Below are 27,163 nucleotides of genomic sequence, written 5' to 3' on the forward strand. Positions count from 1 at the left end.
GCAGTGTGCTAAGAACACCACGTGCACCATACACAGCCCTAAGGAATATCAGTGCTGGTTTCCATACAAACAGCTTTTCCTTGGCCATGCATGTGTATCCACACACACACACCATCACATCCCTGTGATCTTCATGTGTTTCATACATTTAAGTATTGCATCCTCCAGCTTCTCTACTTGATAGTGATAAGAATAAAACTGTGATCCGGGCTTCAGCCTAAACACTGGCACAAGTTTCTCTGCCCTTGCTCTTGAACAAGGGTGTTTCTGATCAAAACTGCTTTTGCTGGCTTAATAATGTTGGTCTGAAACATTATAAGATATGAACTGTGACATCTTTAACTGTGCTGGGAAGACTCCCAAATGCAAAGGTTGTAACTGCCAAGCTCTTCTTTGGCCAAAATATCTCCTTTCACTAGGGCAGAGAAAGGCAGGATAACTAGGTCAAGAAAATGTGGGAAATGTACTCTGAGTCTGATCATCTAGTGTCTAATAAGAAGGAGGTGGCCATCCTGTCTTGGACCTGTTTTAGACTGAGATTGCTGGAGATCTCTCAATATCCCATGGCAATGGCCAGTTCTGTTTGATTAGATACCCAAACTTGAGGAAGCAAAAATTAGAATCTTGTGTCTTGTAGTGTATCTTGTCCTTATAAATGCCAGCTCTTCAAGTTAGAGTAGGAGGTGTATTTCTTTAATTCTCACAGTGCAGGTAAATCAGCATACTTGCTCCAAATTAAACCAATTTGAAAACTTGAGGAACATTTCTGACTGGAAGTAGTTTGTTTGTACAGCAGGTAGCAGCATTGGGCAACAAGACCAGCCTTTGTGCTGAGTCCCAGGGCTAAAGGCTGCTTTGCTGACTCCCATCATCCTCTTGAAACTATCCTTTAAAAGCAGAGAAGGGGCTATTTTTCCTTCAGGAGCTTCAGTAAGGTACGTCTGATATCTGCATAATCACTGATGTTCAGGAAGAAACACAAACACTAAATAATACTCCTAGCCCTGAGTTCCTGTGCGCTATATGTACCTGACTGAAATGGGGACTTGGAGTTGAAGGCATAAAACCAGACAGCCATGACATATTACCGGGTTTTAGGACCTCAGCAAAGGGATTTTGGCTCTGTGCATAGGTAAGTGGAAATGAAGACCAATCTATGTGCAGTGCACTACCCAGTGTCTCATCAGGTCCCTCTTCAGTACCAGAAGGTGAAATCTTATACATAGGAGTGTAATTCACCAATAAGGTAAAGGCAGGAGCTTCATTGACAGGAGAAAGCAAGCCAAGCTGAGTAAGATTTTCAGAGAATCATAGAAAGATTTGGATTGGAAGGGACCCTTAAAGATCATTTACTTCCAACCCCCCACCATGGATGAGGACACATTCCACTAGACCAGGTTGCTCAAAGCCCCATCCCACCTGGACTTGAACACCACTGGGGATGAGGCATCCACAACCTCTCTGGACAGCCTGTTCCACTGCCTCACCATGCTCACAGTAAAGCATTTTTTCTAATAACTCATCTAAATCTACCTCCATTCCTCCTTGTCCTACCACTAGCTGCTCTTGCAAAAAGTCCCTCAGCTCTCTGGTCAGCTCCCTTTTGGTATTGGAAAGTACGATAAAGTCTCCCTGAAGTCATCTCTTCTCCAGGCTGAACACCAAACCCTCTCAGCCTGTCTTCTTAGGAGAGGTTCTTCAGCTCCCTGATCATTTTGGTGGCTCTCCTCTGGGCCTGCTCCAACAGGTCTGTGTCTTTCCTGCACTGAGGACTCCAGAAGTGGACTTCAGGAAGGGTCTCACAGGAATGGAGTAGAGGGTGGAAATCACATCCCTTGCCCTGCTGTCTACCCTGGTTTGGATGCAGCTCGGGACACGTTTGGCTTTCTGGGCTGTAAGTGCAGATTGATGGATCATGTCCAGCTTCTCATCTGCCAGCACCCTCAGGTCCTTCTCAGCAGGGCTTCTCTCTGTCTGTTCATTCCCCAGCCTGTGTTGATTCAGGGTTTGCCCTGACCCAGTTGTAGCACGTCATAGTTGGCCTTCTTAAGCCTCGTGACATTCCCATGGGCCAGGTGCTAGAGCTTGACCAAGTCCTTCTGGATGACATCCTGTTCCTCAGACATGTTCCTTCCATACCTCTTCTCTAAGTGTTGTCAGCAAACATGCTAAGTATCTTCTATAGGCTGAGGTGTTTAATGCCATACTGACTCTGGTATAAACATGCTCTCAGATCAGTACTTTTTTTTATATATGTAGTACAGATTAATCCACTGTTGGAGGAGAGGTGTGGGATAGGTTTAGAAAAATATTTTCTTTTAAGGAAAAATTTTACCCTTTTGTGAACATGTTGGTCAAATATTTCTTGGAAAGTTCCAGATACTGGATTTTGTTTTATCAAATTTGCACTTTAAGATTAATTTTCAATACAACTGATATTATCATAATGTTTTATATGATGTGTCTCTGGAGGCTATCATGTTAATGCGGGAGAGCTCTGTGTACTGACCAAGGCCTCTTATAAGGAAAACAATTTTAATCTGAAAGAATTCTATTTAATTCTTCTATTTTAAGATAAAATAATAAATTTCCTTTAATCTGTGTGTTCTCTGTCTTATTTTAAATCTTGCTTTAGGGTTTCAAACACTGCAAGCCAAAACTACATAAAATATATGAATAAAAATATATATTTTAAGGAACAATATAATATTCACTGTGGCCTGATTTCACTCTATGAAGTCTGTGTCCCAGATGTGAGTGGCCAGTGTAGTTCTCCTCTACCCCTCTTACCTCACTTATACTGTGATTTTTTCATTTTATCCATTCCATACCCTCACCAAGAAAGGAATCCATAAGTTCATAATGCTTTCTGAATGACTCTTCTAATGATTTTTATCAGAAAGTAGGAATTCTTCCCCTCTTCTTGAGAAAACGTCTGAACATTGAACAATGAGATAATTGTATTGTCTGTGCACAAAGATAGTGTCTGATCATCCAAAAGCAAAGTTATTACGTTGACTGAGGGTTTTCCCCCAAGACGGAGGAGATATTACAGGAGTTGTCTCACTGAAACTTGACTCAGCACCTGATATCTACAATTTACCTTCTGCCTGATGATTTGTGTGGGCATCAGACTGACAAGTATGGAGGGGAGAGCACTGATGTTCAAAGGTAAGAGGAAATGTGACATTACCTACTAAAACTGATTGTTCTTTTGAGGTCATTAACCTGATCTTACAGCAAAAAAAATCATTTATAGTTCTTTTGTTGTTCAGATATTTCTAGATCGAGTTTTCCACTTGTCACCAGCCATTCTTAATAATAAAGGAGGAATAGTGCAATCTTCTCCATTGGGGACCTTTTACCAAAACAAAAAGCACATTTAGGTGAATCAAGACTCAGCACCAAAGTATATCTTGGAAACTTTATGTTTCAAGAACACAAACAAAATTTTTATGTTTTTATTTCTTCCAATAAGTACTATTCTGACATGGAAAAATGTTACCATTAATGAAAGCAAGTAATTTTTAGGTATCTTCCAAACCTTCCAGAAAATTATGTCCCTCATTGATTTGTATTTCCCATCTTCAAAAAAGAAATGTCTTCCTTGCAAAATCAAATAATTCTCTTCTAGTCAAATAAACACTGTCCTAACGAAGAGTTAGAATAACTCTTCCCTGATTGTGTACCTGAAAACAGACTAGCATAGCTCATCACTTCATGGAATCAGTAGGAAAGATTCTTTAAAGGGACAGGGAAAAATAAATAGCAAAAATTGGTCAGTTCTGAACTTTCACTTCTCTGAGATAAACTTATTTAAACACTCACAATACAGCAGAAAACTTTACCTCATCTAAAGTTCTCTTATTTTACTTAGATTGCTAACTGCAAAGTCCACAATATTAAAAGACCCTGTCTTCACGCTTTTCTTTCTTGTTGGTGTGTGCTTACACACTGCAGTGACTCAGAAAGGGATTTTTTTTTAATTAGTTTTAGAGAACACTTGTGAGATCCTCTTGCTGTTTCCAGAAACATTTACTACTTCCACCATTTCTCATGACCACATGAATCAGATGTTTAATAGCTAGTATGAGATTTGTATGAACAGCCAATCTTCAAAAGCTCTTGATCTATCAGACAGTACTTGGAAGCTATTGTAGCATTATGAAACACTAATTCTAATTTCATTTTAACCCAAGGGGATGTCAACATCAGCTCATATTTTCTGAGATGCTCTAATTTCGTTGGGCTGGAGATCAGTTTTTTTAGAGACAAGCTGCAAGATACTGCTTTTTTTTGGTGATCCAAATCTAGTTTTAAGAGTTGCATGTTGTCAGAGCACAAAGTACTTCAAGTTATTGGTCTCAGACAAACTCCCATATCAGCTGTTCTTTGATCTGTTAGAATATTGTCCACCTCATGGAAAGGTACACTTGAACAAGATAAAAAAGGCATATCATCTCTATAGATCTTCTAAGACAAATTCCTTCAAACATTTCTGTGGTTGAATGTTCTCATCTCTGTTCTCTTCTAGTGTTCCCAGAGTAACCTCTGAGTGCGTCTCCATTTGCATTGGCATATGTTGCTGTTGGATAAAAATTACATTATGCACAAAATCTTCATTCATTGATATTAAAAATTCTGTATATTTTTACAAGTACTCAATTTTTTTGGCATATAACCAGGATTAGTACAGATTACTTATTCTTTTGCAACTGGAATACAAAGATTATGTTAGTTACTCTCTCAATCTACAAGTTGTTCACAGGCAAATTTGCTTAGTTGTTCTGAGCCTTGATTTTATTGCTTGGCACTCTCCAGGATGATATGACCATTGTGCTATCAACAGTCACTTGAATCAAAAAATCACAGTGCCATCTCAGTAATCCGTTGCTGTGATGTAGACAGTAACTACCCAACTATGCTAAAGTCTTCTGTCAAAGGTTTATTCAGTGTTTGTAATACTTTGGGCACAGAAGGTGCTTCTTTCTCTGTCACTAACATTAAATATCGTTTCTGTGGTGATTATATATTGAACACAAAGACCCCTACATAGCAGCTTATGCAGTTCTAACGTGGAGATGCAGAATATAAACCTGAGGGTGATGATTCTGTATTCTACCAGCCCATATTCATAGCCACAAGGGGTATTATCAGTTAGTTTGCTCACAGTTACTGGCAAAAATGGGTGAGAAGGACTTTTGCACAGAAGAGGTGGTAAATACACTCTTTAACCAGCTGAGCTTAAGGTCAATATGGCTCCTTTAGCATCAAATTTAGTCAAACTATATTGACCAGAAGTGTCATAGAAATTTTTCTGAATCTTAAGAATAAGAGGCTTGGCCTCAAGCCAGTTCTGGAGCTCTTGAGCTTTTCTGAGAGGATAAGTGTAGTGAAGAAGAGGAGCACAGTCTGCTCTGGGAGCCAGCCAAGGCTTGTGGAATGAATTCCAGGTGCAAGTTCAAAACACTTCAATCTTTTAATTTGTCATTTTATTGTATAGAATATGCACATCATTTTCCCCATAAATTTATTTTGAGAAGATAAAATTAAACAAAACAACACATTCCTCTTGCCTCACAACTCAAATTATCATTCCCGGTTTGAGATGATCTGTGTTTTCCATCAAAGTTTGCAATCCCATAGATATATTATTTAAAAAAACAAACCCAAACCACAGTATTGGAAGGCATATATCTTTCTCTTGGGAAAGAAAACAGCATAAGGGAACACACTGGGAATTGCTAGTTAAATTGCTGAATGTGCTACTAGAAGATATTTTGATATTGCAGTCTAAATATGTGCCATAATATGGCAGGATAGAGTAAAATTAACAGAAATCCTGAAGAGGCTCTGAACAAATATTTTGAGCACATAGAATAGAGAAAATCCTTATTACAGTTTTCTATTTCAATGGTGTTTTCCACCAAAAAATACCCCATAATTTGGGCACACCTGTGCCTTCTCCTCATGTGTTGCAGAACCAGTTAACTAGCAATCTTACTGTGCCTTATAGCAGCACACAGTTCACTGTGTAGCTTCTCTGCAGTCAGGCAGAAGTTTAGATCTGTGTGACTAGCACATTTTTTCCTTCAACTCACACAATGACAGCAAAACACTGAGTGTGCAAGCCAGGGAGCTCCATTTATGACATTCACAAAAATATTGTTAATATTTAGTCTTTGTTTTGCCAAGTTAACTAAAGACTTGTAATCTGGCATGAGATAAGCAAGCATCTGAATTTACAGCACATCATCTCTTCCAAAATAAACACCTCTGCATATGGCTTTGTCCTAAAGCAGGGGCACAGCTGGGGTAGGTTGTGTTGCATGAATTGTGCAGCTTCCTCCTTCCTTCTGTAAAAATGTACACATTTGACTGCACAGCCAATGTGCACAGCCAATGACTTGCAGATCACCACTAAAAATTCCCCTTGATAACTGGCCTACATGCTTACATGTATAACATCCCATCACTGACTCTTCTTCAGGGACTCAGGGTGACAAGTCCTTAAAATGTTGGTCCACTGTGTGTGAATAAGCTGAAACACCTTGGAGAACACTAGACATTTTAGTCCCCTGAGGATTTTTCTCCATCCTGTCTACTGACATCATTGTCCTGTAACCTCTACAAGCTTTCTGTTCCCTTCTGGCTTCACTACAAATGCTGTGCATACCTTTTTTTTTTTTTTTTTTTATTTAATTTTTTTCAATTGCTGCTCCAAATGCAATGTTGTACCATTCTGATTACAAGTGATATCATGCGTGTCAATGTGGTGAGAGAAAAAAGACAGGCACACTACCTGGTGGTGAGTCTCATCTGCTAACCACGTTTTGATATGATCTGAAGGATGTGGAACAGGCATGGTTATAACTTCCAGACATCTATACCTGCAAGACAGTGATACAGGCACGCGACTATTCTTGTCTGCAGGAACAGATCAGACATTAATGTTTTGTAATAAATATTCCAGTTCCAAGGCAGGCATCTACTATTTCTAAAGCCATTTAATTTTTTTTTTCCTTTCTTTTCACTGTAGACATTTCCTACATTTTCAACGTTTTACCTAGCTCTTCTTTAGCTTGATTGGTTTCTAACCTGCAAGAGTTTTAAAAGGTCTGGGTGGATATAAAAAAAACTATGATTTCTACACAAATATTTTTTCCAAAAAAAGTGAGAAGTTGTGGAATGCTACTGTGTCTGTAGCTTAAAAAATTACTCCTATGTGTTCTTTCCATAATAAAAATTTGATAACTTTTTTTATACAAATCAGGAATAATGATTATTCATTAATTAAATAAATTTACTTTTAATAGTAGCTCCACTTACATACTGCACCTTGCAAATATTAAGGTATCTTGAGTTATCATTCTATCCTGGTCAAGTTTATTTCTCAGTTCAAGAAAGCCTTTGCTGCCACAGGAAGCTGTCTATAGGAAAGCTATGTTGCCAGGAAGAAAAGTAGTGGCATAGATAGAGTTAGCAGCATTAACTGTTGATGGATGTGAGGCCACTACTATTACTTTGCTCTAATGTTATTAATAGTAGAACAAAAGAAATTCATTCCATCAGCCTGACTTCCCTTTTTTATTAATTTCTTGTAAACTCTCCAGCTTAGACTGAAAGACTGCTTTCATAACACCCATAGATTATGAAATTAAATTGGACAGAATGACATGCAGTTCATCTCTGGCCTGATTAATATAGGTGACCTTGAATGCAGAACGTGTGAAAGCATGGGGAAAAGGTCACACTGAGGATAGAGAGGCAGCTGCCTGAGTAAGATTAAAAAATGTCATTTATAGTGGCAGAAAATCAGAGAGTAAGGTGTGAGACTGGATCTGTGGAGGACTGGGCTAGGAGCTGCAAGAGACAAATTATAACTCCCAGTGTCTTGCACTAGATCATAACATGAAGCACTACTTTGCTAGAACAATAGTTGGAAATGCACAATTAACTTCTTGTTAACATAATTTATCTGAGAAAATCTGTGTTTGACTTTTATCCATTGTATGGTTTACTGTCACCCTGACCCCTCTTCCACTGGAGATGTATACAACCATCCAGAAATTTACACTACCTTCTACATGCATATATCATCAAACCTCCAAGGAAAACCAGAGGACAAAGCAATGAGAGGCTTAGTAGCAGGATATCCACCGTCTTTTCTAAAAAAAAAAAAAAAATATATATATATATATATAAATAAAAGAAGAGGGAAAGGTAGTGTTAATTAATTATATGCGAGAGGCTAGGGTAGTTAATAAACAGTATGGACTCATAAATATTGCTCTATTCCTGAACTGTCACAGATTTAAAGAAACATTTCCTGGAGATTTTTTAGGGGAAAAGGGCTTCTGACTTCAGCACTGTTCCTTCCTCCCCTTCCTCTTTTTAGCCCTCAGCCTTGCTGCTTTGTCCAGTACTTCCACTTGCTTCATTCCATTCCCTCCTTTTCCTGGAATTCTGATCTCATATCCTGGGCATGGCCTGTCCTGCCACTGGATATTTCCACACAGCCTTGATTCCTCTGGATATCAAACCCTCTGTACTACTGGTACTTCTGCTGCTGCTCTAGCTGCTCCTGAGTTCCTACTGCTGCTACCTCCCATCTCCACACACCATGAGTCCCCAGCTCCTGCCTCTTCACCACTTCACAGCTGTAACTGATTTAAGGCAAAATGAAAATAAAAGCATTTTGTCAAACAAAATATTCTCTTTTATTCAAAAAGCAGCATTTGGTTTCTATTATACTTACCTTTTTAACCCTGCTGGGCATAGTCCTAAAGCAATGGCATCAGTACATATTTATACCGTTCAACAAATACTACTGCTCTGTACCTTGCATTTCTTCCTCCAAAATATGCAAAATACCAAAATAGCAATATATTTTGTTGACTTGGAAATATTTTTCTGGGAAATTTTATTTTTTGTTTAATATCTAGCTTTAGAACTACAACTAGTTTGGATTGTTTTTAGCTAAGTACTTTGAAGAAAAACAGGCAAGGACAGCTCCTAAAATGTTTATAGTCTGAGGCCAGTTAAACAGTGGTTTTAGGATCAATCTAGATAAAAAATCAAAGTATAAAAGAATGGAACTAAAGTTCTGAGTTTGAACCCATTTATTTCCACAAATTTCATATAAAACCAAGAAAAAAACTCAGAAACTTATGGGCAGAACCTACAAGTGTATGTTTTATCTTCTTTAAAGTTTGAAACTACTCTTTATTTACTTTAAGATGAAAAGGAAATTATTTTCTACTTGCTTTCTGAAATGAGGGCTCAGAAAACTTATTCTGAACAACCTCTGCACTGTGTAGTAGATTTTTTTTTAGTTTGTGGTAATTGCTCTGCATCATTCTGCTAGCCCTATATCATATACACACCCAGGAGAAGAGGAAGCCCTTTTCTTATCAGCAGCTGAATCACAATGAGGTTTGCTTCTCCTGCTTTCTTCTTGCATTATGGAAAGCAGCAAGAAAAAGAAGCACATATATTCTTTTGGGTAGACCATTTAATGGTGGGGTTTTTTTCAGATGCAAATGCTTTAAGTTAGACAGGAATAACAGAACTTTGAAATCAAAACAAGTGGCTTGGTTTGCAGAAATGCAGAGCGCTTCTGAATTACTACAAACTTCAAAGTGATCTATGAATGCTCATCAGCTCTAAAAATTAGACCAATTATTTCAAGTTTCTACATATGAATAAAGCTGATTAAACATTTCTTTTTTTAGCAGAAAGTTTCTATAGTAAACAGCTCAGTTCAGGTTAAATTGTGAGGGTTTTTTTCAAGGGCATATGCTAATTCTAAAGGCAAATTAAAGTTTTCCTCATGAGAAAATTAGCAAATCCTTTTCATGTCAAAGGAACATTTCAGAACAAATATTTTAGTTATGTTTTGAATTATGTTATTTCATTTTGATGTTTCAGCTTTTTTTAAATGAAGGTTAAAATGCTTTTTTAAAATGAATTCTTAAAGAAATGTTGCACATTTCCTAGATGAAACAGTAGAATGTAATGGAGAAGCAAACAGAAAGCAGGTCATGTTATGCTTCTTCAAGACTTTCAGTAGAAAGAGATCCTGTAACACCAGAAAAATGACACATTTCAAAACAAAAATATTGAATGGATGTTCTTCTTTTCAGGTTACTTGTATAACGTGCATTTATACATGTTCCCAAGTAGAAGCAGATAGAAAAATTTCCACACAATACAGAGTAAAAAGGACAGAAAAAATTGTATCAGCATCAAAGGTGGTATGTAAAGAGATTTGGCTGAGTACCTGACCCTCCAATAAAATGTCTCCATAGATTCGTTTTATAAAAATCAGTGATCCTTCCTCAGTAGGAAGGAAGGGAATTGCTGCACCACACGTGCAGTACACTCCAGAGTAAATCATCATGCTGCACTGAAAAAAGTGTTAAAAACAGATAAAGGAGACTGGCAGATGCTGAGAGCAAGGTTTAGTAGGCCAGAACCAGAATGAATGACTGCTCAAATCCATTTCCTTCTTCTGGTGCAAGGTTGGCAGGGAGCAAGTAAATCTACATGCCTCCACCCAGAGGACCTCTTCTGATGTCCCCTATCTACACATCAGATGTGTCTGGTCTGATATCAGGCAGACAGAGCTGGCAGACCCCTCCTAGGCCATGCAGCAGTCCTAGACTCTGTCTTTAGTGAGAAGACAGAGGAATTCCTCTAAAGAGGAATTCAAGACTCTTATGGCTTGAAAATTATCTCCTTCACCACAAAGAACATGAAAGGCAATTAGGTTTCTCTCTCCAGATATTTCACAAGTGGAATGCTTTTGAAATTAAATTAATAAATTTAAGAGAAAAAAGGTTTCAGCAGACCAGTGGGATACAAGGAGGCATCTGATAGAGTAGGCAGCCAGTATCCAGTAAATTCTATAACTGAATATACGTTCAATCCATTTCAAAAATAATAATGTCTTGCCTGGCGTTTCCTGTCCTCAGATAAATATGTATTTGAAGCTCAAAGATCAAAAAGGCATATTCCAAAATACTGTCTGTTGCATTAAATAATGATATTTATCTTGTTTTGTTTTACTACCCATAGTACTATACTTATTTGCGTGTCAAGACGCAGACATAAGTTTCTCTCTATAAATACAGCATCACACTATTGTACTTCTCCCTAACCTGATGTCAGGAAGCTTCTGCATGTGGAGGCATTTTTCTCATCATGGAAAGCACAAGATTCCCTTGTAAGCACACCGATGTTAGGTGTTTTCTTCATAGAGGTTGAAGGAAGTGCCAGAGCACATATATTTAAATAAGAGCTGTCTAACCCCCAACAGAGCTAAACCATTTCCTATCTCTGTCAGATAAGAAATAATTCCACCAGTATAATAAGGGACATTTTGGACTTAGTCCTTAAAGACTATGTGGTTTGAAGAATGTTATGACTTTTGTGGATTTCTTGGCTTACTAACCCAATTTGAAAGTATTTTTAGAGATTCGTGGGCCATCCTTTGCCCGGCAAGACAGCAGGGGAGGGATGGTGGTGTTAGGACCTTGTCAGCTGCTGACCATTATTATTTCCTAAAGGCTGTCAAGAGTCAGGTGTAACTTAGCTCAGGACAACAGCTCTGTAAAGACCAGGGAAGCAGAGCTCAGCCTAAGGACTCGCCTACAGCAGAGCTGTGTGAGCCTGGTGTGTGCCATGGACCCCTAGGGACAGGTATGATCCAATAACACCCTGGAGAGGAAGAGAGGCAATAATGAAGTAAATATATTGAATGGTAATAACAAAACCCATGATAACAGTTATGAGTAGCAAGTACATAACTTACCATCGTGAATAAATACTGGTTCACTCCATTCACTCCAGATCTTGTTTGCTATGCAAATCTCTTTCTTTACCCTCACTTGTGCTGCACATTTTTTTTCTGGCTTATGAAATGAATACTTATAGTTCTCTGCAGTGACATTTACAATCTATCAAGAGAGGTTTAGGGGATTATTTTAAAATATTTTTGCATTGCAGTTCAAACAGATATAAACTAGGGATGTCAAATACTACAATTTACATCTTTAAGTAGTTGGAAGAGACTTTCAGAACAAGTTCTTATGTCCATATACAATTTAACTCTCATCTGATCTGTGTTAAAACTCAAAACTGAACATAAAGAGAGACTGGAACTGATAAGATGGAAGGAGGTATGGCAGGACATTAGGAATTTGAAAGCACTGATTCTCCTATAATTTTTTATCACATCACATATAGGACAAACATAGTAACTGCAGAACTGCAAGTTTCAAGATTTTGGTGTGGGTAGTGTGCTACACTTGCTTCTGTGGTAGAATAAAATCTTGCATTTTTCAGCTGAAAGATGTCCACAATTTTTCTGACCATCCTGAAAGATCTTTAATTGTGTCTATGAAAAAAAGCACATCGCTTCAAAAGATCAAACCCAAACATGGAGTGTTTGAGTTTAAAGCAGAGGGATCTCTAAATCATCCACCAATTTTAAATACTGAAACAGAGTTCTATAAATAAACACTCTTAAAAATTTAAGACATAGTAAAAAAAAAAAAAAAAAAAAAAAAAAAGGCAGAAAACTCTTGCTTGTAGAAAAAGTGATGTTAGAAGGCTGCAAAGTGGAAAGTATGAATCTCATCCATGGAAAAGCATGGAATCTCTGCTTCCTTGGTGTTGGGAAAGTATGATCTGTTCTCCTCATACTGACTGACAAGGTGTGGATTTGACCCTATGCACCATGACACTTCTTTCTCTTCCCTTCAGGACTTTTCAAGTTCTGGGATCTATCAATATTTTGTGGTGCTCAAAGCATAGTATGAAACTTTAGGTGAAACTCAGTATCTAGATGGGCAAATTAGTCACAGCCTGCATCTTACATGTGATATGCTGATCATATATACTTAAATAACATTTGACCTTTGCCTAAGAACACAGAATGGTTGACTAAGTTTGTGGTTCAAAGTAATCCACAGACCTTTTTTTCTTCTGTGTTGACGTCTATATTTTAATTCCTTATTTTGTGTTGACATATTTGACCTGTATTTCCTAATCATAGGATTTTCCTTATTACTGAGATTCCCCTTGTTGATTTCAGACTTAACCAAAATTTCAAATTCTCTTTTTTCCCATGGTACTTGACAATCTTTCCTAGCTTTCAGACAGTACTTCTTTTTCTATAACAAAAAAGTCAATATGGTCTATGTACGTACTAATCGTACTAATGTACGATTCAAATTTAATATAGAAGACAAAAACTTCTAATTCACTTCAATGCAAGCCTGACTATGAAAGATTTTATAAAATATATAGATTTTTTTATTTTTACCAGAAAGACAAGTTGCATTATTCATTAAAGACAATGGGATTGCTTTAAAGTTTGTTTGCGATTAAAATCTGTTAAATTTGAGGAATGCCTTGTTTTTATAGAAGTAACGTTATACGAACTAACCAGGGAAACTGATTACCTTATGATCTGTTATTTTCACTTGGTACAAAAAACACTTTTTCCTTGCTGAACCAATAGTAGGTGGAGGTTTCCAGTGAATTTTAATACTTCTGTTTTCAAGGGAAACTGAGACGTTGATTGGTGGGTTCAGTTTCTCTGAAAAATAAGGAACACAGAGAGACCTTCTGTACCTCATGCTCTTCCTCATATTTAAACTGATATAAAATAAATGAAACTGCATTTGTCCTTAAAATACACAGCTGAGTGTTTTGCAGTTTACCACACCCAAAGGGGACATTCTAGTGAGGGACATATTTTTTTTGAAGTTGCTGTTCAGTAAGTATCTCAAAATAAAGGGACATAGTTGGGGTTTTTCACGTATATTTCTAGGAAAGGCAGAAAGAGTGTGCAGGAGAAGAAGGCCCTCTCCAGCATCTGTGTTGGTGTTGAAGAGACCTTGAGTCTGGCTCCATGTCATGTAGGATACATGTGTTTTGTCTACCCACAGGCCTGGTATTATTACTTTAAAATAATGGAATTTAATCTCTCACAGAGGGGTTACAGAAGAAGCACTTAGAAAGTCTTCATAGAATCTTAGAAGGTTTTGGGTTGGAAGAGATCTTAAGGACCATCTAGTTCCAAATCCCCTGCCATGGGCAGGGCCATCTGCCACTAGATCAGGTTGCTCAAATCTCCATTGAACCTGTCCTTGGACACTTCCATGGATGGGGCATCCACAATTTCTCAGAACAACCTGTTTCCCAGGGAATTTGTCTGATTCAATACATGAAGATTTCTGCAGATGCTTAAGAAATCTCTCTCTCTCCTATAAAGGGGCAAATGGGCACTTGCTATGGAGGAAGTACAGGATTGGAAGCGAGGGACATTTAGGTCCCCAGGATTTCAGCCTTGGATTCATATAAGCAAGTCTACAGCTGTTTTCTAGCATGGTAAGTGTTAGGGGACTTATCCTAAGTGTGTGCTCAGTACTCAGGCATCCTCAGTCCTTCTCAGCTGCTGCTGCATTTCTGTGAAAGGAAGAACTCCAGCTGGAGTTTTCTGAAAAAGCCCTCCCAGCAGAGGCAGAAGTGCATGGCAAATTTCTGCAGGCAGGGTCAGCGAGGTCTGGCGATGACACGGCTGCAGTGTGGTGCCAGTGAGAGAAGCCAGCACCACTGCCCCATGAGCCTTTGAGGGTGGGGGCACTCTGTGAGCCATGAAGAGTCACGAGCAACGAGAAGAGTGAGAAGCAGGGGTTTTTTTGTTTAGTCTCTGAAATACTGCTGCCAGACCATTCTCCCTTCTGTTTGGATGTCAAGAATAGACAGCAATCTCTTTTCATCTTTTTGTCATATGTCAGATTATAGCTGGCTCTGAGTGCGGAGTAAAGCTTTAGGTAAAGCAAACAATTCTATTGTCTTAGTAAAGGTTAGATGAGATCTAACTCAGAATAAAGTTTTAGAGTTTTGAATTATATTTTTGCTATCCCTTGAGCTATGACTGATTCCCAGGTTTCAGGTCTGAAAGACAATCAACATGTTAATGACTTAAAAGGCATTTGAATCTGCAATCTTTGCTAAAATTCAGGTGAATTTCTTACCCATGAGATTAATTCAAACTTCCCAGAGAAGTTAGGAAAAGTAATTTTATATGATCATTCAAAACTGTTGATAATTAAAAATAACTGCCAAGATATTTTTAACTTAAAAATAAATAAAAATGCTACTAATGTTTGAGAACATCCATATTCTTAAATTCAGGTTATAAATGAGACTTGTGACTATTTATGCTCTTGTTCTTAATCACACTTGCTCATCACTATAAAAAAGGATAGAAGAAAAAAAAAATTGAGAAACGAGTATAATGCTTTAAAATATTTTTTCTCACATTATCTTTTTCTTTTAATTAAATTATAGATAAACACGGTTATTTAATCAGACAAAAAATTTAAAAACCTTCAGCCCTAATCCATTTTGTTTAATTTTTGTGTAACATTCACACTGAGATGAATGCCTAAACAGTTAGAATAAGTATGACTTTCTCACACCTATTTCCTTTTTTGCTTTCCATGAAGTAACCAATAAATAAACTTTTCATAATATACAATAATAGACAATACTTACCTATTGTCTGAGGTGTGAAAGCTTTGTAATAAGACAGTCCTCTTGAACCATTTTTCAAATTTCTGACAGTTATATTTAAATTTATTTTCCTTGATGGTTGGAAATGTATTTCTCTCATATTGCAGCCAATATTTTTCTTCCTTGCATTTTTTATATATTTCTGGCATGCAAAAACTTTTCCTACATGTCTGTGAGAAGGAAATATAGTTTTTTTAAATGGAAGACTTAGGTCCAAAAAATCATGGTTTCATACTTATTTTGCTTAACATCCTTACCTGTATGAGGTAAAGATCTGGATATCTTCAGGAGCTTCTGCTTTGATGTTCCAGGTGCAATTGAAAAAAGAAATGTTATATATGATGCACGAAAGATTCTGAATGTAGACTGCAAAAAAGAAATGGTAAAGAGTTGTGTTTATTTTACATTGATTTCCTAATAACAACACAATGGTTGCCTTTACAGACCCACTACATTGGCTTATTTCTAGAAGCATGAAAAAATTCTATGTGAGAAAAAATAGGTCTTTTTGCTTTTTATACAGTGAAAACTGGGAAACACATCTGCTACTAATACCAAAGCCTTACTAACCCACTTAAAAATAAATTAAAATCTCTGATCTTTTAAGAATTGCTAAAATCATGTGATACTAAATGGAATCTTCGTGTGACATGAGTTGCTGGGGAAAATGAAACGACTGTTTGGGTCATACTGACATCTTGCTCAGCAGAGCTGGAGTTTTCTGAATCTGAGCACATCTAACAAAGGAAATAATTCTGCAATACCTCGAGGTATTATGAAACATATTCTTAACATATCTGAAAAAAAAAAAGTGGCAGAATATTGGGATTGCAGAGAATGACATTTCAGAAATTCTCCACGTAAAGCAGGTCATTGTCATAAATGCTTGGACGTCCTAAAAACAAGTTGGAAATAACTGACCTGGAGGTGCCTTGTAAGTAAATTCTGTCCAGTCACTCTCCTTAATTATGTCTTCTGTTTCTTTTGCAAAAAGTTGTGTCTTAACCTTAGCATTAAAACCAGAATGTAATTTAAGATGTATTATCTTTTCCTTCTCCTCCAGTCTTTCCTAAGAGGAGAAAGAAAAAATTCCATTAAGGTAGTTTGTTGTAAGTATTGAAAGGGAAATTATGCAAGCTCATCTACTGAATGATATATTATTTTACTTTACACTTTGTGCAACCTCCAAAGAACTTACTTTTTTTTCTTTAGTGGTATTGAAGAACTTATAAATCAAAATATACTTCACAGTGTATTTCCTGGTTTCTTCTTTTGTCAGGTTATTGCTCCAAGACAAAATAACTCTTGAATCATTCTTGGTGGCCCACAGAATATTATGTAGTCTAAGTGCATCTGCAATTAAATTGATATTACATAGAGAGAGGATCCTCCACTGTATACACAAAGAAATTGTCTCTCAGCAAGGCTTGCATGCCCAGTAGCTCTACCAGGACCTTGGTTCTTGCCTGCAGCAGGAATTTCAGAGCTTTGTTGAATATGACTTTCAGCAGTGGAAATAATGCTGCTCTTTGCAGCTCTCAAAATTAATGGATTCATTTTTGCATGTCTTGGACACTTCTCTTACTTCAGGTCTCTGTTTCTCTCTACGGGCTGTTGAAAGTGCCTTAGCAAGTTCAGATTAAACATCTGGGATGGTTAGCATAGGATGAACTGTTAATACTTTACTTACCCTTTATGTCTTCTTGTCCACTTGCCAGGATTGCGGAAAATAGTGTCTTACACTGGAAAAAGCTTAATATCAGCAGGACAGAAATGGCTGTAACACATGCCATAGCAAAAGTTTTGGACCACAGGTCTGAGGAAAGAGATTCTTTAATTCCAAGTTTGCTTGAGAAAGTAGTTAGAACATCATGTTTTCATTTTTCACCTGTGAAATATTAGGAAAGGGTTACCTAGAGGCTTAAAAGGTGTGTAAAGTACAAAAAGTAAATATGAAATGACATAAGTTTGACAGGACTCGTTGACTGGTGCCTGCCGTTCCCAGGATGTTTGTATTTGAGCCTACTCTTTAACTGGGTGTCAGGCCAGAGAGAATGTGTGCCATGGAGCACTGGTTTCGAGTGACAGCACAGCTCCAATTGCAAGCCAGCACCACAGATACGACACTACTGACACTGCAAGTGGTTTAGGTAGGGCCCACCTGACATAACCATGACCAGATATAAGTCCAGTAACTCTATTTGTGTGTGTTACTTGGCCTCTTGTGGTCAGAGGGAACCGTCATTCCTAGACTGTGACTTGTGTTACCTGGTGTAGGAGGATATGGGCCACAAGAAGAGATCAATCCTGCTATTTAAAACGTATCAGCAAGAGAATTTCAGGTGTTTTGGAATATGGTGAGCGAACAGATTCAGACTGATCAAAGTTGGTTTCAGCAAGGCAGAATTTCTCTGAAGGGTCTCATTCAGAGGTTGCTTAAATGTAAAAGAATATTTGATACCTTCCGTGTTCATATGCCTTCAGAGACTTTCACTCACTAACTGATTTCTCTTGGCTCTGATTGTTTTCACTTTTAAATTTTCAGAAATATTGTATTCAGGGATCAGCACCTGGAGCCTTGCCAAAAGGTTCACAATACATTGGCTAATAAGTGGCACTGGTCATGGTAGAGGAAAATGTGTGAATGTTCAGCACATCAAAAAAATCTGCAACGAGGTTTTCTGGAAAAAAGAAACACAGGTAACACTTAAAATTACATCCATATACAGATTAATTTATAATGCTATTTCATCACAATGCAGTGAAAAAAGACCACTTAAGGAATGCTGCCCTTGTTTATGAAGTGCTGTGAAAAAATCATAACAAAAATCTGTAAGGCAGAGGTTTCCCCATCTGGGTCATTCTGGAGTGATCTCAGCAGTAGCACCAGCAGCAGGTAAAGTATGCAAGTCACACTGCACATGGCCAGCCAAAAAGAGAGTTAATTCTCCTGCTTGGTGTGCCCAGGTAAGAAGCCAGTTCTGGTTGTCTGGAGGGGAAAGGGGTGAGCTGTGTTAGGGTTAATTGTGCTCCTAGAACACATGTGGTGTGTGGAAAGAGGAAAGAGTCAGGGAAAACATAAAATAAAAACAAGGAAATGTTGATGGTTTAGTATTCTACATGCAGTGGCTCATCCTTCTCCATGGAATGGAGCTATCAAAACCAGTCCTAGAAATATGTAAGTACTTTATTTAAATTAGCAGAAAGGGAAAAATGAGAATGGAAAGCACTAAGCAGATGAAATACTTGTGGCTAATATTAACATGATTTTTTTGGAAAATACAAGTCAAAACGGGATGTGGAACAGGAAAAGGAACAAAATAAATCTTACAGTAACAACAACTTTTGGTGTTAGAACCAAAAATAGATACAATTTGTGTGTTAATATAAATGTATTTAGTTGGAGAAAGGACACAGAGAGGCAGACAAGGAAGGTTTTTAAAGGAAGTCTAAACAAGCTTAGAAAAAAGCCAACCAACCTGAGTCAAGGAAAGATATTTCAGGTGAGACCAGTGCTGTTTCCCCAGGGTGAGTTGCTCCTAGCAGTACCTTTTGTGCAGGACTGAGGGGCACTTCTCCACTCAGTGTGCAGTGAACACGTGCAGCTTCTCCCACCGATGCTGTGATGGTGGACAGTGTGAGCAGGCTGCAAATAGCACCAGGAAAGCAGGTACATGGAAAGCTACCAAAAAGTGTTAAAGATGGATGCACACATCCCTAATTCAGCAGCTGTAGGTGCTGGGGGAACACTTAGGGAATGGGCTGCAGGAGGTGACCAGAATTGTGAATTATTTCTGAGTAACATCTCCTGTTCTCGCTGCTGCAGGCAGAACAGCAGAAGGACAGCTGGGCTGACCTCACAGGGTGTTTATTATGTTTATGTACAATTAATTAGTCCAGAAACCCACAGTAAAGTGAAAGCACTGCAGCATAATTACACCCAAAGTAACCAGGGGGGAACAAAACCTGTCCATACATAAAAAGCTTTTGATTCACAACTTGTCAAAGAACATGTATTTTCATTTATGCCAACATAGATGAGCTGAAAGACAGAACATTTCTTCTCAGACATATGCAGACAGGACTTTGCATTCTTCATCCTGTGCTACAAAGAGGCTTGAGTTAGCATATGGTGCTGAAATTCAGTCAATGATGTGCAAAATAAAATTCATTGCCTGACAATTTTTTTTCTAATAAGACTCTCTAGCTCTTTTGTCTCTGAAAAAGTGCATACTAGCCAAATATACTTGCAAACACTCCAGTTAATCTAGTGGGATAGAAATTATCTCAATAATCCAAATCATCTAAAAAATAGCCATAATGCAAAAAAAACCCCAAAAAAACAAAAAACAAAAGCAGAAACAAAAAAACACAAATTATTTCCAAGCAAGGTCCTGTCAAAAATGGGCATTTAAAAAAAATAATTTTAAAAAATACTATACATATTTTACCACTTCTTTTTCATTTATTTATCCCCTTTTTTTTCACTTTGGAGCTTCAAGTACAGCTAACACATGTTGGTTGGTGCCCAGCAATGTCTGTTTTACAGTAGTGGGTTGTTGGAGTAAGAGAAAGAGAACTGACTGGAGCTGCCAGCCCATCCACCACTGCAGCTGCAGAGGTTGTTTGTGCAATGCCCACCTGGTGAATTTGGGAAGTAAACAGAGAAAGAAAATGAAAATAGCTAAAGCAAGTTTCACAAAACTTAAGAGCTGTTAGTTCAAGTGGCAGATAATTAAACTATTTGATTTTAAATCCACACTATACATGTGTTTGAATAAAGCTATTTTTAAAACAGTTTCTGGGGCTGATTAATACATCATCCTATATTTTTTAAGAAATAGTTTTTATATACATATATTTTCTTTGAAAAATAGATAATAAAATTGTCAAAAAATACAATTTCAGGGGGTCTTGAAAACTATATTATGCCAAATTTGGAAAATAAATTCAACCATTAAACAATGAAATGTTTTATTCACTGTTCTAATGCACAGTCTTAGATGAAGGGAATAACTAGGACTGTTTGTCTGATTAAAACTCCCTAAAACTTAGACTTCATTTAAGATTGTCCGGTCCTACTTTTCAACACTCCCCGCCCCCTTCTCATATTTAATTGTAGAAAATGTAGAAATTGATCAATGAATGATGAAATAAGCAATATAGGTCAAATAAAGTTTAAATCTCTTGGTAGATGTAGAGTCAAAAGAGGAGGACCATTTATACTCTTTTTTTCAAAACTTACCTTAGTTTTAGTGCTTGTTAAACCGTGGGTACCTATGCATAGTTTTGCCTGAGAAGGAGGTCAGATCAGCACTGGAGAATGTCTTGATTTAGGACTACAATGAGAAATTGATTCAGGAGACTTCCCTTTTCACAAGGCACTCCCTCAGAAAAGCCCATTGCCAGGGCCACTTCCCACTGAGGGGCTGAAGCACACCTCTGAAGAAACAAACACTGACTGGAACCTCACTCAAAGTCCTTAGACCTCTAAGAAGACACATCTCTGCATGACTAACTCAAAAGTCAGAGCCCTTACTATTTTGTCCTTTTGGTATATGGAAGAGAAAGGTTTCCAAATTTTTTTATATATTGTAATGATCTTTTAAAAAGAAGTAATATTAAAGAAGAAATTAAATCACATTTGTGAAATTAAAATCCCAGGAAGATCCTACCCTACTTGCCCTTGTTCTCTTGGTTTTTAGCTAATATGCATCTTTCAGTGTGCACCAAATCAAAAAAAAAAAAGGTCACAGAACTAATAAGGAAAAAGAACAAATAAATCTTGCATTCTGAACAGGTAGGACAATCTGTTTAACTCAGATCTGAAGATTTGCCCAGCCTAGTCTCTGAAATTGTCCTTTTAAATGGTTTGCTTTATAAAGTTAATTTGCAGTCATCACCAATTCTAAGACACACTGACAATTTATGAATGTCATTCTTGGGGGGAGTTGACTGACTTGATAACAAGAGGGTTTGACAACAACCACTTTATTCATACACACTGATATTTTGCATTCCAGCTTTCCATTTAAGCCATATTTGGAGGGGCAATAACGGATAAAAAATGGGTGGGTTTTTTGTTTTTATTTGGTGTTTTGGCTTGAAACAGATATGCCTCATTGTTCACATTAAAAAGTTTATTCACTAAGGATCTGACCCCAGGTTTCAGTGCAAAAATGAACCTAATGTGTCAAGACTGCATTCTTTATTCCTTTTTCAAAAATTGCCAAATTTGGACAAGATATTTCACAATCCCTGATATAAAGGGCTGAAGAGATAAAGTAACATAGTTTTTTATCATTTTCTAGCTGATGTGATCCTTTCCAGAGCATAGAAACTGGCTCTTTTTCTTTGCTTTTCCCTATCTTTAAATGCTGGCCACTCAGCAGAGAAATGCTGGAAAAAGGAAGAATCCCATGAAACACCTTCTATGCTTATTCAGTGAAGTGCTAGAAACCTAAAGATCTGCGCTCTGATCCCAGGCAGAGGCTGTTAAACTTATGTATGGAAATAGTTTTATTCTTTCAGAATATGTGTTAAAAATGCAAGTTTCCAAGAATATACAAGCAAAATAATCCAGCAATAGAAATGTCATAGAGAAGATCAATAGAATGCCTTGGCTTGTTAACAGTAAAGTATTAAAAACTGCTGCTCTGTCATTTGGGTGCCTCTTTCTTTCAGTAAAATACTTTCACAGTGATTACTCTGACTTATATCTGGATTTTCCTTATATGTAGATTCAGTAAGCTAATCTTGATCTTAGATTAGAAAAGGATATATTTAGGCCCATTTGTTTTTGGTTTTTTTTGTTGTTTTGGTTTTTTTTTTTGTTAAGGCTAGATAATACAATTATTCAAGGGAAGGCTAAACCAACCTTGAGTGCTTGAATCCAATTGCTTCCTTGTTCTGGTGTTAATCAGACATGATCTTATGGTGGGGATGTACAAAACCCACATTTTTCTAATGATGAACTAAGATAAAGGAAGGTAAATGCTTCTGAAGAACTTTACTATATTTAGAAGTATGTTTTATTTAAATGAGAAGTGTGTGACTTGGAATCTCAAATCCAATAGTAATGGTGGAAAACCTGACTACAAGCTCAATACTGAATTTTTAAAATATAGAAAACTTCGTTTCCCCTTGTGTCTTCTGTTTATCAGGAAAAAAAAATGTAAATTTTGTCTGGTTAATGTGTGCTTTGTACTTTGAATTAATGGTAGCACCTCAACAACTGCAGTATGTTTCTTCCTCTTTTCTTACACCATAACTCACTGACTTCAGACAAAAGAAGTGAATTCCTTTACACACATTTAATTCCTTTAATATTTTAAATAATTAAAGATTTTTATTTTATTTTTTAAATTTTCATATGTTTTTAATTTATTCAGGAAAGCAGGAATGGTAGGAATTCAACACTTTTTCCATCCTTAATAGACTCACACTGAGTTGCTTAACAGTCTCAGTCCATCAGTGATTCATTGGAACCACATAAGGATTTGGGCTGATCAAAACAGCAAGTCATGTAACTAAAAATAAAATAGTGCAGTCTGCAGGTACTTCACCAGGGTTTAGGTGCCTGTGGAGAGGAATGACAGCTCACACTCCTTAAACCTATGCTTTAAGGAGTGTTTAGTACTTGACAACCATTTCTGTCCCACTCCTATGAATCCTGTGTGGAGCCAGTGAAGTCCCATGCATGGGGCTAAAGGACAAGGTCTTTTCCTTCTGACTGTCCCTGCAGTCTAGTTTGTTGTGTCAACACAGGTAGTGTTTGCAACCATGTGCTGGGGATATTTGGGGTGCCTTGAGTTCCACCTCTGTTTACACCAAGAGAGGAAGAGGAGGGAAATTCATCTTTTGCTTTGTACTGAAGTGAAAATGAAGTTTCAGAAATTTGGGCTGTTAGTGAGAGATTTCACTGCAAAGGAGTAGTGAGGCAGGCCTTAAGGACAGCAGTAAGGTAAAGGGAGCATCCTGGAAGTGATATGTGCTTGTTGACAGAAGGGAATTTTGAAATCACAGATTTCTACTGCAGTGACTAAATTTCCACTATCTGGGTCTCTTAGTTCTATTATTTTAAAGCTGATCTCATGTTTCTGTTTCATAAAATAGGGATGGCAGTTGTCCATGCAGCCTTCTACACTGTGTCTGCAGTCTCAAAAGGTATAAAATTAAAAAAGTTTTCCAAGTCACACAAGATATATCTGAAATAGCTAATTACTTCTATTCTGTAATTTCTTTTGTCATGGATCATTTTGTAATACCATCCAAATTATGCAAGGCTTGAGAAAGTAATTTCCTGGAGGAAGTATCTCTTTGCTTTCTGAAAATTATCGTCTGCAACAAATACCCAGCGGCTGACAGTGAAACTCAACCTTAGGCACAATGCCTCTGTTCCAGTTTCTTTCAAATCCTACAGGCAGAGATTTGTGAGATTGCAATGTGCAAGTTTGGGGTACACTGTAGGGAATGGTTACTTTGCATCAGGAGTGAGAAAGAGTCCTATAAAGATGTCCAATACTATATAGCCATATTGGCTATATATTGGCCTTAGCTAATCAAGAGGAATCAATGAAAGATTTCAATTATAAGCATAGTGCTGTTAGTGTTGTGATTACAAACCATTAGACTAAGTCAGACCCACTTAACACCTGCCTTAGGATATGCACTGCATATAATGGGAGAGATGGGGGAGGGAGTGAATAGATAAAAACAGAACCCTAATCTTTCCTGAGTGAGGAACTGAGGTGCAGAGAAATTATAAAAGTTTTCCAAATCACACCAGATATATCTGAAATAGCTAATTACTTCTATTCTGTCATTTCCATTTTAAATTTAATGGACTACATAAAAAAAACCTCCTAACACTGGTCAGAAGCTGATGTCTCATTATGCACACGAATTTCTCTGGGGTGATGGTCAGACTACTGATGTATCACAATAGTTGTGACTACAAGCAGCCTAAGAGAGTAAGGCTTGAAAGAATGATTTATCTTTTATCATTAAAACAATAGCTATGCATCCTGAATATTTTCAGGAAGAGATCCTTCTGTATTATTTCAAGGGAACTGGTGAAACATAGCCTAATATAGAGAAAATTCCTAGGCACTTCAGAGCATATATATCATCACCTGATTATTAATTTGTGCACCTATTCCTGATCAGATATTCAAGTGCTGACAGCAGAATAGTTAATGTCTGCATAAAACCTTTAAAACATAGCAGATTTTAAAAACAAGAGACTTTAAACAAGAAAAATTTTCTCCATTCTATTCCCTTCATGGAGCATTTTTTAATTATCTCCATGCTGCTTCTATACAATTAATATAAGAATGTCCTTCAGAATGATTAATTCTATTTTCCTCCCCTGTTGGTATGCAGAAAACATTTCAGGTATTCAAAAACACTCCCTCCAACATTTTCAAACTTCAGGTCCTAATTTTCATAATGCCACTAGGACTGGCACTGGCAAAAGCACCTATTGATTTACAAGCAGTTATTAAAAATCTGCTTCCTGACTAGATTTCTGATATTAAATAAGGAGTGTTTATATATGTGCTCATAAACAAATATGGCAGCATATATGTGCAGATGACATTCCCAGCAAAGACAAGTATGTCAGTGCTCATTATGAAACCAAATATGGAGAAGAAAAAAGTCTATCCATCTGCTATAGCCATCATTCTAGGAAAATTTTCTTACCTTGTAACACTCCTCCCTACCAAACTGTCTGTCCAAGAGCACAACAGTGAAGACCAGCATTTAACACTCAGTTGAAAGGAAATGACTCAGCCAAACAGACTGGTGGTATAAAATTCATCAGAGACAGGCAGAGGGAAAATGTCCATCCATCTGCCAAGTGAAAGTAAATAAACTACTTGTTTCTGGAACAGCTTTTCTGCTCACAGTTTCAGAACATGTCATCTCCTTCACAACTGAACCATCTAAGAAAATAATTGTTTTTGGTTACTTCACCCAGAGAGATATTCAAACATCCATTCTGTATTAGAGAAAGATACATTTCTAGGCACTCTGATCATCAGTCTTAATTATTGGTCAACATTGATAATTGTGCCTGTTCGAACTCGTTACTACTAACCTGGAACTCATTAATACAAATTCTTCCACTAAGGTCTTGTGGTGTCTCAGCCTCTGCTCAGGGTGGATACACTGAGAAAGAAAGCCCACTGAAGGCAGTTGTGAGAGACTGGAATGAAAATAGTAAATGACTCAAAACAACTGGTCATTTGCAAAAGCTTTAGGTGCTTTACTGACCATGGTCAAAATGATCATCCAGGTGCAGAGAGGGTGCACAGCCACCACCAGGGGCTTCAAGCTGGGGTTTGAGCCAGGTAAGGGAAGAGGCCTATAAGATGCAGATCGAGTGAGGTGGAATAGTGCTTTTGTCATGTCATGTGTCCTCCCTTACACAAGTGACTGGAGTGAAAACCCCCTTCCAGGGACGTGCTAGGGCATTCAGATGTGACCTGAAGATATTCATCTCTTCTGATGGGCCATAATTGGCTCAACTAAGGTGAAGAGAGAGGCAGCTGAAATGTCTTAGAAGATGTTATAAACCACCCAAGAATCCTTACTGCCCTGCAATCCACAGTCTTGCATCAGACAGTGTGAGGCTCCCTGCTTCATGGGTGGTGTTCCAGCATCCCCACCGAGCCTGAGCATATATTAATCCATTGAGCTTTGTGGTTTTTGGGTTTCCCCCATCCCCAATGGACCGAGACTGTGACCATCACTTTGACCAATGGGCATAAAGGGTATCAAAATTGCAACAGTCAAGCCTTGTTTTGGGATCCACAGGTGTGATATCTTTCTACTCTTATCCTTTCTTTCTTTTCCGTTATACATTTTCTCAAGTGTTATTTTTATGCTTCTATATTACTATGGATAATAACCAAAATATATACATACCTGCTTTCCATTACAGCCAACTTGTTCTAAAATAAACCCTACATATTTATATTTATATTTATAATTTATATTTATATTTATATTTATATTTACATTTATATTTATATTTATATTTATATTTATATTTATATTTATATTTATATTTATATTTATATTTATATTTATTTCTTTATAAACATGTCAGTTGGTGTCATTTCACTCTAACCTGCCCCAAAGAGCTATATTAACAAGACCCTGGTGTACCCTCACTTTCTGGGGTGTGTTATAACAGCAATGATCTTTGGAACGACTATATTTTCACCCAAAAGACTGACCTATCTATAGACACTGTTGTTTGTCATCAGTAAAAAAAAAGTAGCCAGGAAATAAATCTGCCAGGTTTAAATCTGTCAGACAGAGGAAAGCTGCTCCAGCACAGAGGAGGGAGGGAGGGTTCCTCCCTCTGGAAACTTGAGAGAAGGGACTGAATTTTCCTGACATTTTTGAAAGGAATGTTGTTAGGACTTACCTTTGGCAGAGGTTCACAGAGGTTTCAGTCCATCCATGGTTTTCAGTGCCCCAAGAAGGACACATGCTTTTCTGATGGAGAAGATGAGAGGATGCAGCCCTCAATGATGCTATTTCAACTGTGAAGGTTATA

At 37.4% G+C, this 27,163-nt stretch overlaps 1 protein-coding gene across 4 annotated transcripts; it reads right to left on the reverse strand.

Annotated features, from left to right (window-relative positions):
• Positions 1-3,545: 3,545 nt before the first annotated feature.
• On the reverse strand, positions 3,546-27,163 carry LOC106629157 (interleukin-5 receptor subunit alpha-like). 4 transcript variants are annotated; one of them, XM_014263464.2, is made up of 13 exons: positions 27,032-27,163; positions 19,071-19,237; positions 18,162-18,272; positions 17,282-17,479; positions 16,790-16,944; positions 16,513-16,660; positions 15,849-15,957; positions 15,574-15,761; positions 13,470-13,606; positions 11,816-11,960; positions 8,081-8,168; positions 6,803-6,890; positions 3,546-4,585 (listed from the first exon to the last, which is right to left on the reverse strand). In XM_014263464.2, the coding sequence occupies exons 4-13, from the start codon at positions 17,382-17,384 to the stop codon at positions 4,463-4,465; spliced, it is 1,284 nt and encodes a 427-aa protein (XP_014118939.1). In that variant the 5' UTR covers positions 17,385-17,479; positions 18,162-18,272; positions 19,071-19,237; positions 27,032-27,163; the 3' UTR covers positions 3,546-4,462. The 4 variants fall into 4 exon arrangements, with proteins under 4 accessions (XP_014118939.1, XP_087907804.1, XP_087907805.1 ...); XM_088051678.1 differs by having other exon boundaries at positions 18,053-18,272; XM_088051679.1 differs by having other exon boundaries at positions 18,053-18,272; positions 19,071-19,211; positions 27,032-27,123.

The sequence above is a fragment of the Pseudopodoces humilis genome, chromosome 2 (genome assembly GCF_049639895.1).
Source record: "Pseudopodoces humilis isolate 2021_Gansu_Grassland_sample_001 chromosome 2, ASM4963989v1, whole genome shotgun sequence".
Taxonomy (NCBI): domain Eukaryota; kingdom Metazoa; phylum Chordata; class Aves; order Passeriformes; family Paridae; genus Pseudopodoces; species Pseudopodoces humilis.

Coding starts and splice junctions, on each gene's coding strand:
- LOC106629157 (XM_014263475.2), bottom strand. CDS start 17,384: ATGGCATGTGTTACAGCCATTTCTGTCCTGCTGATATTAAGCTTTTTC. Junction 15,958..16,512: donor TACTTACAAGGCACCTCCAG/GTCAGTTATTTC, acceptor TCTTTTTTGCAG/TCTACATTCAGAATCTTTCG. Junction 4,586..6,802: donor CAGATGAGACTCACCACCAG/GTAGTGTGCCTG, acceptor TTTATCCAACAG/CAACATATGCCAATGCAAAT.